The 18,056-nt window shown below is 34.6% G+C and overlaps 1 protein-coding gene across 2 annotated transcripts in view; it reads left to right on the top strand.

The window, feature by feature from the left end:
• The window catches only part of Kat60 (katanin p60), a 48,793-nt gene that overhangs the window by 8,839 nt on the left and 21,898 nt on the right, over positions 1 to 18,056 (top strand). Inside the window, exon 1 of one of the 2 annotated variants that reach the window (XM_073077185.1) lies at positions 12,852 to 13,130. The exons of the other annotated variant lie outside the window; for it this stretch is intronic. Coding sequence (XP_072933286.1) covers positions 13,107 to 13,130 — 24 coding nt within the window. The 5' untranslated portion in view covers positions 12,852 to 13,106. Of the gene's footprint in view, positions 1 to 12,851; positions 13,131 to 18,056 lie in introns of those variants that run through there. 2 annotated transcript variants of the gene reach the window in all.

Below are 18,056 nucleotides of genomic sequence, written 5' to 3'. Positions count from 1 at the left end.
GTTGTTTACAACCGTTTTATTGGACTGATGCAGTAATTTTTATTTCATATTACCTCCGGCTCTCATTCAGTAGGTACATTGTCGATGCAAAACTGTTTGAAAAATGCAAAATAATACTCTTTTTAATAATAATATAATTCTTATTATAGTCTACGCAAGCTTGTATTTCCAGAAGATTATTTCCTTTACGGACTTAAATAAAAAAACATAAACTTCTCTAGGATCTGAACCCTGAACTTCTTGAGTGGCCAATGTGATCGAGCCTTAAGTGGCGTTCAGTGCGTATAGGCCATTGCGTTGAGGTTCCGTACGCCGGATCGGATTGTATTAGACACGGTCAATTGTATTGTACTACGGCAGAGGTTCTTAACCCTTTTTTCTTACAAAATATACTTTTTCTCGACAAAAGATAACTTGAAAGGGTTTTAGGAGAACTAGTTCATTGTATTCATGAGCAAATTGAGTTATCTTTTTAAAGATTTTAATCTAAGTAGATATTTAGGTTGGAGCTGATACCAGTATTTATTTCATACTAAAAACAGAGGAAAATAACATCGGTTTAGTAGACATTTTTATAAATAAATTGTATTACAATAGAAACGTTTGACATTCGGGAAAAGCTAACACAAAACTTCTCTTTCCTTAAGTTCAACAAAAAATCTATAGTATACAACTTTTGTTATAAAGATTTTTTTCCTAGACTTTTTCATAAAAGTCATTTGTAGGCTACAAGACGTGCCTCGCTGTTCAAATTCAATTACTTTTTCTATCCTGCCTAGAATACCCGACGATTGTGGAAAATTACGAGTGACTTTTCTAGCTGTCTATAAATAAATAAAATTGAAGTGTCTCTTTGTTATTTAAAAATAACAGGTTTTTACTAATTTTGCATTATAGTATATGGGGGTCAATATATACTACTATTGTACAATATTGTACTACAATATATATTATGTGTACTACAATATATACTACTATATATAAAACTTTCATTTTAGAAAAAGAATTAGGATTCCGCCCGTTAAACACTCATGATAAAGTGCTGGAGACCGCAGGGCATAGTTCGTGATCAATATAATTCAGGTACGTCTCTATAAATATTTATTGAATGTCCGTGTCATCGAACTATCGAATTTGTATCCAAAAGTAGTGCGATACTACTTCAATGTTTAGGCATTTAGAATTAATGTAATTGTTGATCAGTTTGCAAATAAAGAAATGAGCAGCTTTGTACTAAAATTATTCTTGATTTAACACATTCATGAGTTTGAATGGTAGAACCATTATGTTCGGAGAGCGGAGGTTCCACCGCAACAGCTATTTTTAGTCTTGTCTAGGAGGAAGGGTATGTGATGCCGGCTGTGGCTGTGTTAGTCCTCAGGAGTGACACCCGTGATTGTGTTCAGATAGAATCCCTGTATTATACAGGGTGAATCTCCATAAAGTGCACATATTGAAACAGGTAAAATTAAACCGCATTTTGTCGACAAAAAAAATATAAAAAAAATTAAAAAAAATTTTTTTTGGGTTTTACGACCTTTTGAATTTTTTTTTGGGAATTGTACACCTGAAGTAAATAAATCGCTATAACTTTTAAACTAAGAGGGTTATCAGGTTCAAACAAAAATAACAACGATTGACAATGATAGGCCGTACTGATCCATGAAAAAAGAAAACAAAAAAAAATCATCTTCCCAGGTAAAAAGTGTCAGATTAGTGCAAAAAAGCACTTTTTTTAGGTAAAATTTTCAGTAATCATCAATTTCCTCAAAATAATCTAGGTATTTTATTTTTTATTATTATTTAATGCAATTCTACGTCGTATTAGCTTTCAAACACTAAAAAAACCACGCCTCTAACTCAAGTATAAAGTTTGCTAGGGACGTTTCAAAAAGACGCGACGCACGTGCGCCCTAATAAAACTGGTATAGTCCGACCCATAATTAAATGTCCAAAATATAAACAAAGGAAACTATCAAAAATATGTTTCAATGGTAAATTCATGGTAGTTTCTTATTTTTGACGATATTAAAGTGATAAAACAGTAATAAAATAAATCTTTAATAATTAAAAAAAAAACACTAGTTTGTATTAAAAATGTTATTTATTACCAACACCCTTAAGAACTGCCTTTGTTTAAGCGCTCGTAGGAAACTTTATACTTAAGTTAGAGGCATGCTTTTTTTAGTGTTTGAAAGCTAATACGACGTCGAATTACATTAAATAATAAAAATAAAATAAAGAGCCTAGATTATTTTGAGGAAATTCACGATTACTGAAATTTAACCTAAAAAAATTGCTTTCTTCACACTAATCTGACTATTTTTTTCTGGGAAGATAAACTTTTTTGATTTTTTTTTTCATGGATCAGTACGGCCTATAATTGGCATTCATTGTAATTTATGTTTGAACATGATAACTCTTTTAGTTCAAAAGTTATAGCGATTTATTTACTTTAGGTGCACAATTCCAAAAAAAAAACTTCAAAAGGTCGTAAAACCCAAAAAAAATTTTTTTTTAATTTTTTTTATTTTTTTTTGTCGACAAAATGCGGTTTAATTTTACCTGTTTCAATATGTGCACTTTATGGAGATTCACCCTGTATAACGTTAGTTAGCCCAGATCAGTTACTACTAACAACTTACCATAAGATGGACTGCATACTCATTTGCTAATTTAAGATATAAACATCGCAAATTGCTAAATAAAAGAAACTGCATTTATATAGGAACTGCGTTACGCTTTGACGGATGCGGTTATTACGGACGAAGTAATCAAATAGATACCTAATGAAAACGTACACTCGACAAAGCCAATCAGGGTGTAATCTGAGCCAATCAGCCTATACCCCAATCCAATCAGTGCAGTCCTCAACAACAACATATCGTGACGTATTTACCGACAAATCGGTATGAATTGGCTGCGATCTTTTTATCCCACTCCTGCGTACCTCTGGGTAGAGGGCTAGAAGGGTAGAAGGCTAGAAGCTGGGGAGAGGGTTATAAGGGTAAGAGGCCGACTCATAAAGCCTCCAATGAGATTTAATAACTGATGTTCTATGATAACACGTTAAGCTGTTGGCAACGTGACCCAAAGCACGGAATCGCCCATGAAATTTTGCCATTAGCACCCAATGGCACCCATCCAACTTACGACCGCGCCCAACGTTCCTTAACTGTGTAAATAGGTTGAGATTTAGGTACAGGAATACTATGCTACTATGAATTCTTGCGTTATAAATTAGTACCTATTGGGATTAAGACAATACTCTAGGGTAGTATAAAAGAGATTAAAATGCAATATTATTTTATTTATTTATTTATTTATTATTGTTACACCAACAAAGTATACACTAACAATCAATTGTATACAAGGTACAATTTTTTGTACCTTTACCTTTACTTGAATTATAGATGCAAATAGAAGGACAACAAAAATAAGTATACAAATTAAAATGGGTATAATTGAATAAAATTTTGATCGTACAAGTATCATATTACAAATCATAACCACGAAAAAGACAATCAACCAATTTCTTTTATAACGTCTATTTGTATTGAATGAGTCATTTTCTCAAGAAATGTGCATGCGAGTGATATGAGGTGTAAAAGTTCTCGTTTCGTCATTGTTTGCAACAGGTTGTTTTGTCAACCCAGTACTTGACTCGAGTGAGTTGCTCTACAGGTTTTCTATACTTATTGTTCTGAAGCAAGAGTTTTTAACTTTTTTATAAGGATGAAGTATGGAAATATCAAACGAGCATGCAATTCGCCTGATAAGCCGCCCGTGGACCTCTGTAATAACTCCATATACAGAGGGGTTCTAGCAACCGATTATAGATTTCTTACCACTCATGAAGACTGAGTTAAGCTAGTGGACCTCTGTAATCAACTCCATATACAGAGGGGTTCTAGCAACCGATTATAGATTTCTTACCACTCATGAAGACTGAGTTAAGCTAAGTTTTGCATCTACACCGTTCCACTGCAAACGAAACTTTTGAAACGCAAGAACTGCTTTATGCTAGAAATGGGTGTGACGGTGGTACCATACCTATTTGTTACAACACCTTTCAATTTGAGATGTTAACGTTACGTTATTATGGTTTAAGAACAATCATACTGTAAAATTTTGAAAGATTTTATTAAGATAAAAATGTTTGCGAAAGGTTCTACAGTGGAACAATGCAATGTACCTATTAGGCATTTAGTTTTATCTTTCATAGCAGATTCAAATTTTAAGCAAGATATTTCATAATTTTGAAAATAAATAATAAATAATAAAATAAATATTACGTAAATTAAATAAAGTACGAGTAACATAATTATGCTTATTTGTCAGTGTCACTTTCACTTTAAAAGTGCGAAATGTAAAGGTGCTATGATGACCGTTTATCGCACTCACTGGCGTGTTCATTTTTCTTTTTTGGGGTTCCGTAGCCAAATTTGAAAACGGAACTTTAATAATTTCCTCCTGTACGTTTGTCTGTTTGTAAATTATCTACAGCCGCTTTAGTGTACACTGTACACATACAGGTATTTTAGACGGTACGCTATTATTTTACATGGATGGATTGCTAGTACAAAGTCATTGAGACGTTACAAAAATAATGAAACATATCTTCAGTTTTAAAGTATAAGATAATTTCAGATACAAGCTATTTTTTGTTTAGCGATCACAAAAATATCATTGTTTCACAATTTTTAACCGTTTTTGTGCTTCACAGATACGCATTCTGCCTTTTTACTATCGTTATAATTGTTCTTAATCCTAGTTTCAACCCTTTGTATTCAACAAGTTTACGACGCTCATGACTCAGTAATGAGTTGCTAACACTGGTCGACATTCACTCGAGAGATAAGAAAAGAAAGAAAAGAAAAGATATTTGTTAATAAAAAGAAATTGCTTATTCATCCTTTCAATCAGTGACTGGTTGGGTTCACTAAGAAATGTTATTTTCCCTTATGTCTTGTTTTAAAGTTACGCCTTACAGGACGACTCGTGCGTGACTCAGTTATTGGGTTTGAGATGAGTACAGATTTAAAAAAATGATACTATGTTAGACATAGACTTTTTAAATGAACAAATTTGTTTGTAAATTATCCTTCGATTGAGACAGCATTCTCACACCTCGTAACAGCATTTGTCACTAATATGTTTTAGTTTAAAGAGTGTAGTAAGGCCTCCCAATACCGATACGGTGCTGTGGCCGATGTCCTATCTTCTTCTTGCAGTGCTTCTCCAATTAGTGAAGGTCGGCTATCAGCTGTCTAAATCCCTCGCGGTTTTTTGAGAGACGAAATAGTTCAGCTGCACTCGATATCCACGTCCACTCTCGAATGTTTCGCAGCCAAGATTTTTTTCTTCGATGTCCTATAAGACTCTTTAAATAATTAGTTCAACCCCAACATATACCTACCTACACTTTGAGAAAAAAATATAGATATATTTCCTAATCAAATTATATTGTACCAATTCCGTTGCTTTCTTTTCTCTTACGTCTTTCATGGTAATATACGGTGGGATCGAATGGCCCTTCCGTGACTCAAGTGATTGAGGTGGTAAACTTAGAACCCACACGTTCACTTGTAAGACATCTAATACTGATTCACTTCCTACGCAAATTTCATCCATTAGAACTCTTATAACAAGTTGGTTTGGATGTAGCGGAAAAAACCGCAACATTATATAATATTAGACATCTGATGTATTTAAATTTAAATGATATGGTATTGTTACTAATACAAGACTCTTCTGCAACAAGGAAAGGTACGTATCTGTGGTCAATGTCAGATAAGACTTGATCTATTGGGAGTTTGTTAATAGATGTCCATGACCAATGTGCCACAATAATACCAGGTAGACAAGATAAAGGGGAACGTTAATTTTTTTTAAACTTTGGGAAATTATTGAATATTTAAGGTTCCTAAATCGATGGTTCTACGCTTGGGGATGCTTGTAAATGCATTCATATTTTGAAGTCATTTTAAAAATTATAATAAGGAAGTAGCAAAGTATCATGCACTCCACCTAATGGTAAGTGGCTACTGCCGCTTATCTTTAATCAATCTCAGGTGAGATTAGATCAGCCACAAATGTATTGCTTCACCTTAGGACTAATTTGGAACGCCTCGGATTAGTAGACTATCAAAGAAAGGGATATCTCTCACACCACACTCCTTTGATGAAAAATAGAACAGCGCAAACACTAAGTGATAGAAATAACTGAAATCTATAAGGTGATCAGTGAAAGTATAGCTTTTTCTACACAAAATCGAACAAGGCACAAATGAAGATAGATATCCTATAGAAATCCAAGATAAGCGGGTGAAAGAAAGTACCGTCCGCTTACTAATCGAAAGAATGAATAAGTAAGTACAATTAAATTGTTACACTTTTACTTTAATCGCCCTGGGCGTTCTCGCGTGCCGTGTTTAGTTTTTTTGCCCACCGTACGTACATTTGCATATCATCACGTAACGCTATACGTGAATAAACATTTCTAATCGGACGATTTTATCACAGTTTTATCGTTATAATCGTTTATATTACTATTCGATGGATTATCTGAAGTGCGTTTTACGTAACGCACCTTCCTAGAAAGTTTTTCCATAGGGATGAGAGGATTTCGTTTCTTAGTTGTTGTTTTTAGTCACTGCTAGCTTTCCTATTAGTATTTGCCTTTTATGTGATTGGAGTTAAATTCTACTTATGACAATTAGGCTTCAAGCGTGTTTCCGTTTGATTTTCTTTTGGTGAATACCACCATAGCATATGGTATGAACCTCCTTTCTTCAAAATATACTGTCTGATAATTTTTAATTGGATTTTTTCTTAAGCCTACGCTAATTGTTTCGTAGAACTAAGCTAAATTGTAACCTAACCTAAATTCTCCGTTTCAAATAATAGGTATCAAAAATAATATTTAAACATTTAAATATTACTTTTTATGTGTGAAAAAATAATATTTAAGACATTCTGTCTTTTACATTGGAAAATCCCTCGAAATGAATAGACTGCTTTAATAGATTTTAAAATTACACACGGGCGATAGTCAACTTATACACGAGCGTCAGTTCATGTCGACGACCGTATCCAAGAGTCGCTGACAAGACGGCGACAATCGGCGACCGTTGTCGACATAAACTGTCGCTCGTGCGATAGCTGCCTAACACTAAACAAAGTACACCTGTGTAATATTAGTATGATTGGATAAACTACTCGGTTATCTTGCCCTATATTTGTCGAATTATGAACTAAGTCGGATTATGTCTAGCTTTGTAGGCCATGTGGGGTAACTGAAGTGGATGATTTACTTTAACAGGTTAAGATTAAATACTAAACAGAGTTACAAATAGGCTCCTAAATCTTTTCCGATTTAATAAATCATTGACTGACAAAGAATTTATTGTCTAAACTTTTGGATCTAGAAGAGTGAAATCGATACAAGATTTCGTCATATTATTATAACGAAGATGAATTCTAAGAAATCATAATTAAAAATTCGTCATCGACGGATTCTAAAAAACCAGTAGACTAGAAACATGCCATTTTTCACATTCGGTCTTTTGCGTAGAAGCACAAAGAAAGGTTTTCGGAACGAAGCCTTTAAGGGAGCTAATTAGGGAATGGATGTTACTTACAAAATTTTTCGTTTGCGCTTTCGCTGCTGTAAGTTAAAACTTAGTAGTACACCCTCTTTGGCCAATGCCTTTTTGCTTCTGCAATGTCAATACCTTGGCGACGTTAAAATAGTAATATATCATTTTTTTTTAATTCATACATTGTATAAGATCTATTTGACTAATTTAATATGCTTTGGGAGTCTATTCGATTACTTTTCGATTATTCATTCTAATCCATAGAAGTAGATGAACTACTCTCTTATATTTATTCTTGCTCTATATTCGCGAATTATGGAGTAAGTCGGCTTATGTCTGTTCTGGGTCAATTATTATAAATGGTAACTATGGCCGTACTGGAGTTTATAAGATTAAGCGCTTCTGGTGTATTGAGATCATCGATACCATAGATTTAAATCGCTAGATATGCCTTCGAGCGTTATGTCGGTTAAATTTTTATTTGGATGGGTACTGTCTATGATTAGAGACACGAAATATTGACACAGATATAGGATATAGACAAATATTTGCATAATTGTAAGGTAATTACATTTCCACTAACAGCTGTTAATTTTAATGAATTATGTAAGTATGTTTTTAGTAACGGACGAATTTTATTTTAATGCTAAATATAGTAAGAACAACAAGAGGTTATAAAAATAGTGTTGCAAAATTCGAAGGCTTAGTATACTTACATTGTCAAGGTAGATATAGTCTTGTGTTGTCTTGGCGAGGTATATTTACCTACTTAGAAAACAATAACATTTGAAACAACCAAGACAAACGGTACATCCTCTGTGAGGTCAAGATAAACGCAGAGCCAATAGAAAAGATTGATAGCAGGTGAAGATTTAACAATGAATGACGTAGTAATAGGTTGCTACAGCTTGGATCAATAAAGACTGTAAAAGAAAATGACGGCATTTCTATTTGTTACTTAACTCCAATGTGTAAGCAAGAAACATTCTATACAAAAGCTCTTATAGTAACACATTATTGTCCCACTGTTGGGCATAGATTATTTCTGAGTAAGGGTTAGGCCATAGGCCACCGCGTTGGCCAAGTACGAATATATAGAAGCTTGAGATTTTTTTAAGAAATCTCGGGCGCGTAGGTTTCGTCATCGTGTATTCCTTCATCTTTGAGACAAGGGATAAAGAAATTCGAATACGCACGTAACATTACACATAAATCAGTCTGGAATTAGAAACTTCGAACCCTAGATGAGCTTGGGATTTGAAACTTCAGACCCCTAGATTGAGAGGCCGAATTTCAAAGGCTATTATTGCTTCAAAAGAGCTACACAAGCTGTCGTATAACATTACTAGTGGTGCCCGCGGCTTCGCCCGCATTTTAAAGATAGAATATGACATACATAAAACAGAAAATTCGTACCTTCATTGGAATGACAGTGGTGCTATCTGTCGGTCTTACCAACTCCCAAACCTTCGTGGGCTCTTGGACGACAACTTTGCAAGAGATCATCACTTGATCAAATGCATAGTTTCCGATTTTATAAAATGTATATAGACAAATATTCATTTTTATATAAATAGATAGATGATCGACTAACATGGATAAGTAAAGTAACTGTAGGTAAATTATGAAAAAATCGAATTTCGATCTTCTGGGTTCAAAGATCGATTCACTGAATCGATCCATTACTGGAGATCGATTAAAATAATCGATTTTCTGATTCAAAACAGAATCAAAAAATCATCATCATGATTCAGATCGCCATCCCATCCGTAGTTCCCGTGGGATTTCCGGGATAAAAACTATCCTATGTCCTTTCTCGGGTCTCAGACTATCTTTCTACAAAATTCCATTCAAATCGGTTCAGTGGTTTAGCCATGAAGAAGAGACAGACAGTCAGAGTTACTTCCACATTTATAATATTAGTAAGGAAGTAAGGATTTGCTGACGGATTTGCTGACATAATTTGTTTGATCCTGATAACCTTTTTTTTCGCTATCCTCGAAAAAGATCGAAGATAGAATCGATACTTAGGGCCTCGATATTTTTGTGAATCGATTTATTGCACTTCGATTCGAATCGATTCAAAAATCGATCTTTTTTGGAAAGAATCGCCACTCCTAATATAATCCCAATAAATCTATATAAACAAATATAATGTAACCGTCTCCGATTGCAAGAATTGATATTTTTAAACTCATGGTTATTTAGAGTATGCCAAAAGACCCACAAACGTAGGTAGGGTCCATTACTGGAGCCCGATTAAAATAATCGACTTTTTTTGTTCAAAAAGATCGATTCACTGATCTAAGATCGCTATCTGGGATAAAAACTATCCTATGTCCATTCTAGGGTCTCAGACTATCTTTGTACAAAATTTCATTAAAATCGGTTCAGTGGTTTAGGCGTAAAGAAGAGACATACAGACAGGCAGAGTTACTTTCGCATTTACAATATTAGTAAGGATATCGATTAAAATAATCGACTTTTTGGTCCAAAAGATCGATTCTCCGATTAATCGATCTTAGATCGCCATCCCTAGTTCCCGTGGGATTTCCGGGATAAAAACTATCCTATGTCCGTTCTCGGGTCTCAGACTATCTTTCTACAAAATTCCATTCAAATCGGTTCAGTGGTTTAGCCATGAAGAAGAGACAGACAGTCAGAGTTACTTCCACATTTATAATATTAGTAAGGAAGTAAGGATTTGCTGACGGATTTGCTGACATAATTTGTTTGATCCTGATAACCTTTTTTTTCGCTATCCTCGAAAAAGATCGAAGATAGAATCGATACTTAGGGCCTCGATATTTTTGTGAATCGATTTATTGCACTTCGATTCGAATCGATTCAAAAATCGATCTTTTTTGGAAAGAATCGCCACTCCTAATATAATCCCAATAAATCTATATAAACAAATATAATGTAACCGTCTCCGATTGCAAGAATTGATATTTTTAAACTCATGGTTATTTAGAGTATGCCAAAAGACCCACAAACGTAGGTAGGGTCCATTACTGGAGCCCGATTAAAATAATCGACTTTTTTTGTTCAAAAAGATCGATTCACTGATCTAAGATCGCTATCTGGGATAAAAACTATCCTATGTCCATTCTAGGGTCTCAGACTATCTTTGTACAAAATTTCATTAAAATCGGTTCAGTGGTTTAGGCGTAAAGAAGAGACATACAGACAGGCAGAGTTACTTTCGCATTTACAATATTAGTAAGGATATCGATTAAAATAATCGACTTTTTGGTCCAAAAGATCGATTCTCCGATTAATCGATCTTAGATCGCCATCCCTAGTTCCCGTGGGATTTCCGGGATAAAAACTATCCTATGTCCGTTCTCGGGTCTCAGACTATCTTTGTACAAAATTTCATTAAAATCGGTTCAGTGGTTTAGGCGTGAAGAAAAGACAACCAGACAGACAGACAGACAGACAGACAGAGTTACTTTCGGATTTATAATATTAGTAAGGATTAGCCCTATTAAATCAAGTTATACTGGTTAATAACATTCAAACAATAGCGCACCGTCTGGCGCTCTCTGAAGACCAGTTTATTTCCTCTTGATTTTAATTTCTTAGAAAACGAAGCTCCACGAAGTAATTATGCATGCGAGTATCCTGACTGCGTTCATTAAAATGCATCGGTTGATCATCGCAGTACACGATAAAAATTAATTTAAATATAATGCCCCTGCAGTCTTATACAAGAATCCCAAGGGCTAAGTATAGTTCCGCCTAACTGAACGTTAAGATGTCGAAACATCCTTGCACTCGTAACACCGGTCAGAGAACCAATAAACTAAACTATCTGCTATAATCCGGCAAAGCTGCTCTCAAACTGTATCGTTTGTACCCAAAATAGTCCATTAGGGCACCGCCTCACTCTCCTGTTAATATACACGCAATAAATAAAATATGCTACGTGACTCGACGGAGCGGTCGATTCATCCGATCACTATTTGTCCACAATACCATTGAGGCTCGGTTAGGAATGAGAGGTATACTGGTAAAATAAAAATATCGATATCGAGTGCTTAATGTCAATCACAAACTATCGATGTTTTATAATATTTTTTGGTTAATAAACACCAAGGCATGCCAGTGTTATGATAGGAAACAGTGACTGTAACTTTTGTATTAAAAATGATCCTGACTTACTTCTTTCTATCCAATGAGACCGTTAAGAAAGATACGTATAATATTCACTCCATGTAGCTTGTATTTTCGTTTTGTAATTAACTGTGAGTTTATTAATATTATTATTCTGGCACATAATATTTAATAATTTATAATAAAAACAAAACAATAACGATATCTTATTCAAAATATCGGTATTTAAAATTGTGGTGATCGAATGAATCGATTTTTAAATTAATATCGATATGTCACCAACATCGATAAATTTCGCGCATCCCTAGGCTCAGTGCACGGTTATTTTACTGTATAATTAATTTTGTTGACCTAATCAAGAGACAAGGTTTAGCTGACGTGGGTGTTGGTAAAAGGAATTATATACTTCGATTAATTTTATTAAGATTCCGGTCACAGCTAAAGAAGGCTAATCTATGCTTGAACGCTATCTGTCATAAGTAATTAGGTTCTTACAAAAAACTACCACTTAAGAAGCACTAATTATAAACCTCAATAGGATTTTATAAAAGAGTTTATTGATGTCATAAAAATTGCATATTAAAAAACATTCACGATCAATGTCCAAATGTGCTGATACCTCTATAAAACTAAACGTGCTAGCAATATTTCATTGAAGCTTAAATGATACAAACAGGGGTTTATGTTTGTTGATATATGAGTTTTCACCCTTCCGACTGACGCTATAAAGTAGCCATACTAATGAGCTGTATCCGCTCATTTTACACTTGGCCAGCAATAAGCTATAACCATACTTGATTTATGCCAGTTAATTGTGCGACTGAAAGCGCGGTAGGCTTTGACTCAGAGTTTAGGTCACCTAGTCTAATTCAGTGGCTGGATTGACGCCAAGCATTTGTTCTATTGTGGTGTTAGTTCGTCATGGTCGTTTTATATAGTCACGCATATGTTGTTACCATTCGGGTTGTCCGTTGTATGTAGTGATGCCGCGGGGGTCGTCGAACTCGCCACACTGAATTACGGTCGCTCGTGACGCATTTGGGGTGTCTTATTTCCTACTCATGTTTTTGATAATATCGCGTCTACCGCCCACTTTATATACCTGAATGTGGGTAGTTGTAATTGCGGTGGTTTAGTGAGAACGTTTCGTGAAGTAACACTCGGTCAAGGTGGTGATTCGGTTGGATATTAGCTACGTGTTGCCTTCGCGATACGATTTTGATAGTACGCGTGGGAGTTTGTGGTTTTATTGTCTAGCTTGGTGGACATTGTGTGTTAATCTGTGCGAGAGATCGAATTTCACTTCTGTGCACGCTTCAAGGACGGATGGGTAGTTATGGTGGATAGTGGTTAGTGGGTGGTGAATCATTTTGTCTGCAGAGGTTGATGATGCACGCTGCGCGATATAAGGTAGAAGTATCTTAACTGAACTAACAAAATATCTTAGTAATAAATCCTAATGCGCGTTTTTCTACGGTCATGTGCGCTTTAATCAAAATGGTTTTACTGTTTTAATGTTAACCGTCATACCATATTCCTCAATTTAATACTAACTATAAAAATGTATTTTAGTTAAACACCAGATTGACATAGAAATCATGCAGACGGATCTCAGGCTTACTTCTCAATGTAATAATGCGAATCGAATATAATAATCGACACGGTTCATTACAGATGACTTTTCTATTGTGTATTTTATCATTCGACGAAAATTTCCACATGACTTGGGATGCTTATATCGAAACTTTAAATATTATTAGTTTTAAAGTGTTAAAATTGTTTTTTATTCCTCTTAACATTGTCTATATTTAGACAGAACTCAAAATGCCTTTAGTATGTTCCTAAATTCACCATGTAGACAAATAGATAGACTGACAGAAGCACATAAGGAAAGATAGACAAAATAAATGTTTGTATATTATCTTACAAAAATACAGTTATCTATAGGCTCCAATTCTGCTAATTAATATAGATCTGCTTGTTCATCATCATCAACCCATTACTGTCCCACTGCTGGGCACGGGTCTCCTCTCAGAATGAGAAGGATTAGGCCAAAGTCCACCGCGCTGACCAAGTGCGTATTGGTAGGCTTCACATACCTTTGGGATTTTTTTTATAAATCTCTCAGATATGCAGGTTTCCTCACGATGTTTTCCTTCACCGTTTAAGCAAGTGATAATTAATTTCTAATACCCACATAATTTTGAAAATCAGAGGTGCGTGCCTGGGATTTGAACCTCGGACCCCTCGATCGAGAGACCGCGTTTCTTAACCACTAGGCTATCGCTGCTTGTTAGTCCCATGAAAAACCTTATGAATCGCTCACTGTTCTATACTATACGTCATCTATTAAAAGCAACTCAACGTCTAGCACTGTGCCCACATCTTTTACCAATTAAATTAATAGATAAAAGAAAACAAGTATCTTTTACCTCTAATATACATCATCCATTATTAGGAACACAACGTCTAGTTCTGTACCCTTAGGATGAGTTTTTACGTTCAAACAAAAATGACTGTTTTGGTATTTGTTTGCGTATTTGCCCATACATTTCCAACCAGCGCCCGTAGCATATTGTATCAGAACTGATTGGAATAGTATGGGAAATACAAAAACAAAAACATTCATTTTTGTAAAAACGTAACAACTCATACTAAGGGTACTTACTGTGCTTATTAACTTAATAGATAAAATAAAACAAGTATCTTATACCTCTCATAATAACGAGATAATGTTACATGAGCATCACTTCTACCTTGTCAACAACGACACGTGGATAACAACAGAGTAAGTCTTCTTGTAAAGTCATGTAACCGCGGTTAAGTAAGTGGTAGGTTATACAACTATTATCTGCTTGAGAGCTATGTTTCTTACTATTATTGTTTGCAACTCAATTGTTGATTTAATTAGGTGTCTATTTTTGTTCGTTCGTTACAGTGAGTTAGGTAATTATAAAGTGTAGTTCTGTTGACTGATTATCTAAGTATTAGTGATAGAAATAAAGCTAAAATAGACATCGAAGTTTGCTACGCATCTGTAACTTCGCGAAAGGCTGGGTCTCTATACAGATATCAGTCATTTATTATGAGAGTAGTAGTCGTGTAATTCGTCTAAAAAACTTTTGGGTTATTCCGTTTCTATGGTACAGGTGTTAAAAAGCCGTAAAAATTATGTTTTTGTCAACTACTTACTGTAATTACCACTGCTGACTACAGATATGTCGTTTAAAAAGAAGTTTTGTACAGAATCTACTTTGAATAAAATATTTTTGATTTGATTTAAAGTATTAAGAATTTAGGCTATGGTTTACCGCGCTGGTTAAGTGCGGATAGGTAAACTTCACACATATTTAGGAACCTTTTTTTTAACTCTCAGGTTTCCTCGCAATTTTTTCCGTCACCGTTATAGCAAGTCATAATTAATTTCTTCGCTGGTAACATGGAACTTGATTAATGTTTGACATTCTGTACCACCATGAACTATCCCATTGTGCTATAGACAATGTTCAATATTTAACGCCTTGTTTCTCAGAAATGCCATAAAAATTCTCAATACCGGGTTCAGTGTCGTTGCTAATGACGGCCCTTTTGTTGTACAAACCCCGGGAACATTAACTTATTATATTGAACTAGTTTCCGTCCACGATTTTGTTCGCATAGACTTAGAAATTCCTTTAAGTGGACGTAACTTGGTCAGTGTAAAAAATACCGAATGAAACTAGAAAAAGATTAGCAATATTTAAACAGCTGAATAGAGTTCGAGAATAGCTAAGAACGCTCTCGATGAAGTCACCATCCAAAAAAACAACTGATTTAAAATCTGTTTATTGGTCTATGAGTTACGATGCTACAGACATAAATCTAATATTACGTTGAAGTAATAATACGTTACTTCTTTTTACATCAGGGGTTCAAAATTGACAAAATCCTCGCAACCTTTTCTATTCTTATTTCCTGTTTATTTATTTTTTTTATAATATAGGAGTAGCAGACGAGCATGCAGTCCACCTGATGGTAAGTGGCCACTGCCGCCTAAGGACATATGTAATCAAACGCAGATAGGATTAAATATTCCTACCTGAGCTGTGCCAAAGATGCCCCGCTACCCCTGTGAACTAAGCTGGAACACCTCAGAAAAGTATGTCTCACTTGCCACACTCTTCCAGCACCTAACACTGTTGTTATTAGGCAGAAATAGATGTGGCGGTGGTGCTGTCGGAGTCGAACCACAAAGGTTTCTACCACCTTTGTATATAAACTCTAAACTACGCTCTATAAAAACACATAGATTTACTAAAAACATAGTAATAGGTCAATCGGTGTTGGAGTTTAACGATCCACTATTCACGACAGCGACGACCGACCGACATTAGTTTTTATACATGTAGATTTACGTGATTCTTGGAAGTGGACGCTTTACCCACATAACGGTAAAGGGGCAACGAAACTTCCTTTGTTTTGAATCAACAAGTCATTTGAATTTTGTATGACTCGGACTAATTGATGTACAAACAGATATTATGTGTTGTGATTAATTCTCTGATTCATCGGAAATTTGCTGAAATCAGTAGATCAAGTGTTCGGTCATCACTATTTGGTAGTAATCAGTTTTTTGAATGTCGTTACCCGTGTACTTCGCAGGGTTCCTGGTTTGATTTGACATTTGACAAGAAACATTTATTTATTTATATACGCTTTATTAAACCAAACATGATGTGGTACAAAAGGCGGTCTTAATGCTATAAGCATTATCTACAAGCCAACCTTCGAGCCATGCAGAAAATAATCATAGTAATGATCTGATAAATTCTGGTTGTTTGCACGTATAACGTAGAATCCACGAGATGTAGAAAATTAATATATTTTTATTTGAATTAAATTGTTCGTTTCACATAGTGGTTCTTTATTCTATGAGAAATTAATTTAAAATCAAATGTATTTTTGTAATAAAGTCTCAATTTAGTATTACAATAAGTACATTTAAAAAAGTAAATACTGACTAACAGTAGCTATTAAAATTCCTTTATTTGGTTAATTTGGACACACTAAAAATATAACTAATAGGATATTTTTTATAAAGCCTATTTAATTATAAAGGTTTGTTTGTATAGTACCTTCAAAACGTTGTAATGTTTCCTTTGTATTATGTATAACATGTTCTCATTCTCACCATAACTCTTTTTATAATGTTGTTTCGTGAGTTTGGCCAATGGTAATAGCCATTTATTTCGAATATGCACATTTATTTCAAAAAGATTTGTGTCGTGGATTTGAACTCCGAACCCCAACATAAGAGGCCATAATGTAACTAAGTTCCAAGACTTCCTCTGGTCTATCATAAACTATGTATAATGTGAAAATATGAAATATCTTATTAAATGAAAAAACATACAAAATCCATATATATAATCCTGTACAATATTATATCGTGATAGCGTTACCATGCAACATACCGATTGAAAACATTATTCGGTTATCAATACCGATTATCGATATTTTTGGTACCTCTATTACCTGTACCTGGAAGTTTGAGTAATTATAATTACTTTTCAATTTCCTGTAAGTTAGCTATTAATAAATTATGAATGGCTTTTTGTGTTTTTTACGGTTCATTGGTTATTTTTTTCTGTATATTTATTTTTAATGTATTTTATTTAGTGCAACAACATTATATAAGAACAAAATTAAGAACTTTTGATAAGTCAACGTCTATGCATTTTGTGTAAGTCTATGATATAGCAATAATAGCTTAGTGGTTAAAACGCGGTCTTGCAATCGACAGTTCCCAGGTTCGCATCCCAGGCGCGCGTACCTCTAATTTTTCAAAGTTATTTACTAAAACGACAAAGGAAAACATAGTGAGGAAAGAGTAGGCGTAGAGTAGAGATAAGTTTTAAGAGATAGGTAAAAGATTAGTTTTTTTTTTAAATTAAGATCTGAAATGTCTTCTTTATTTTTTTTCTACCAATCTTTATTCTCTTTACCAATCCGCACTTGGCCAGCTAAGTGGACTGCAGCCTAAACTGCTCTCCTTCTAAGAGGAAACCGTGTGCAGCAGTGGGGCAGCAATGGGTTGATGACGACAACTTACTTACAAGTTGATTCTCACGATTTACCAACACTATACGGTAGGTAAAACTAAATCCTCAAAAGCTTTCGTCAGCTATTATGCACGAACAGTATATCTGTAGTATCCTTCTGCTGTATATATACACAGGTAATAACCCTGATAATTGTTCCTTTCGAGTCTAGACGCTTATCACAATAGCCTAACCGCTAACGATCCATTTGTACCCGTCGGCGGCACAATGGGTTGGAAGCTCCATCAACACACAA

This window comes from Epargyreus clarus, unplaced genomic scaffold, assembly GCF_041222505.1.
Source record: "Epargyreus clarus isolate Ecla_fem2 unplaced genomic scaffold, WU_Ecla_fem_2.2 ptg000010l, whole genome shotgun sequence".
Taxonomy (NCBI): domain Eukaryota; kingdom Metazoa; phylum Arthropoda; class Insecta; order Lepidoptera; family Hesperiidae; genus Epargyreus; species Epargyreus clarus.
Note: the sequence above shows the minus strand (reverse complement) of the source record. Positions and strands in the feature narration are given on the sequence as shown.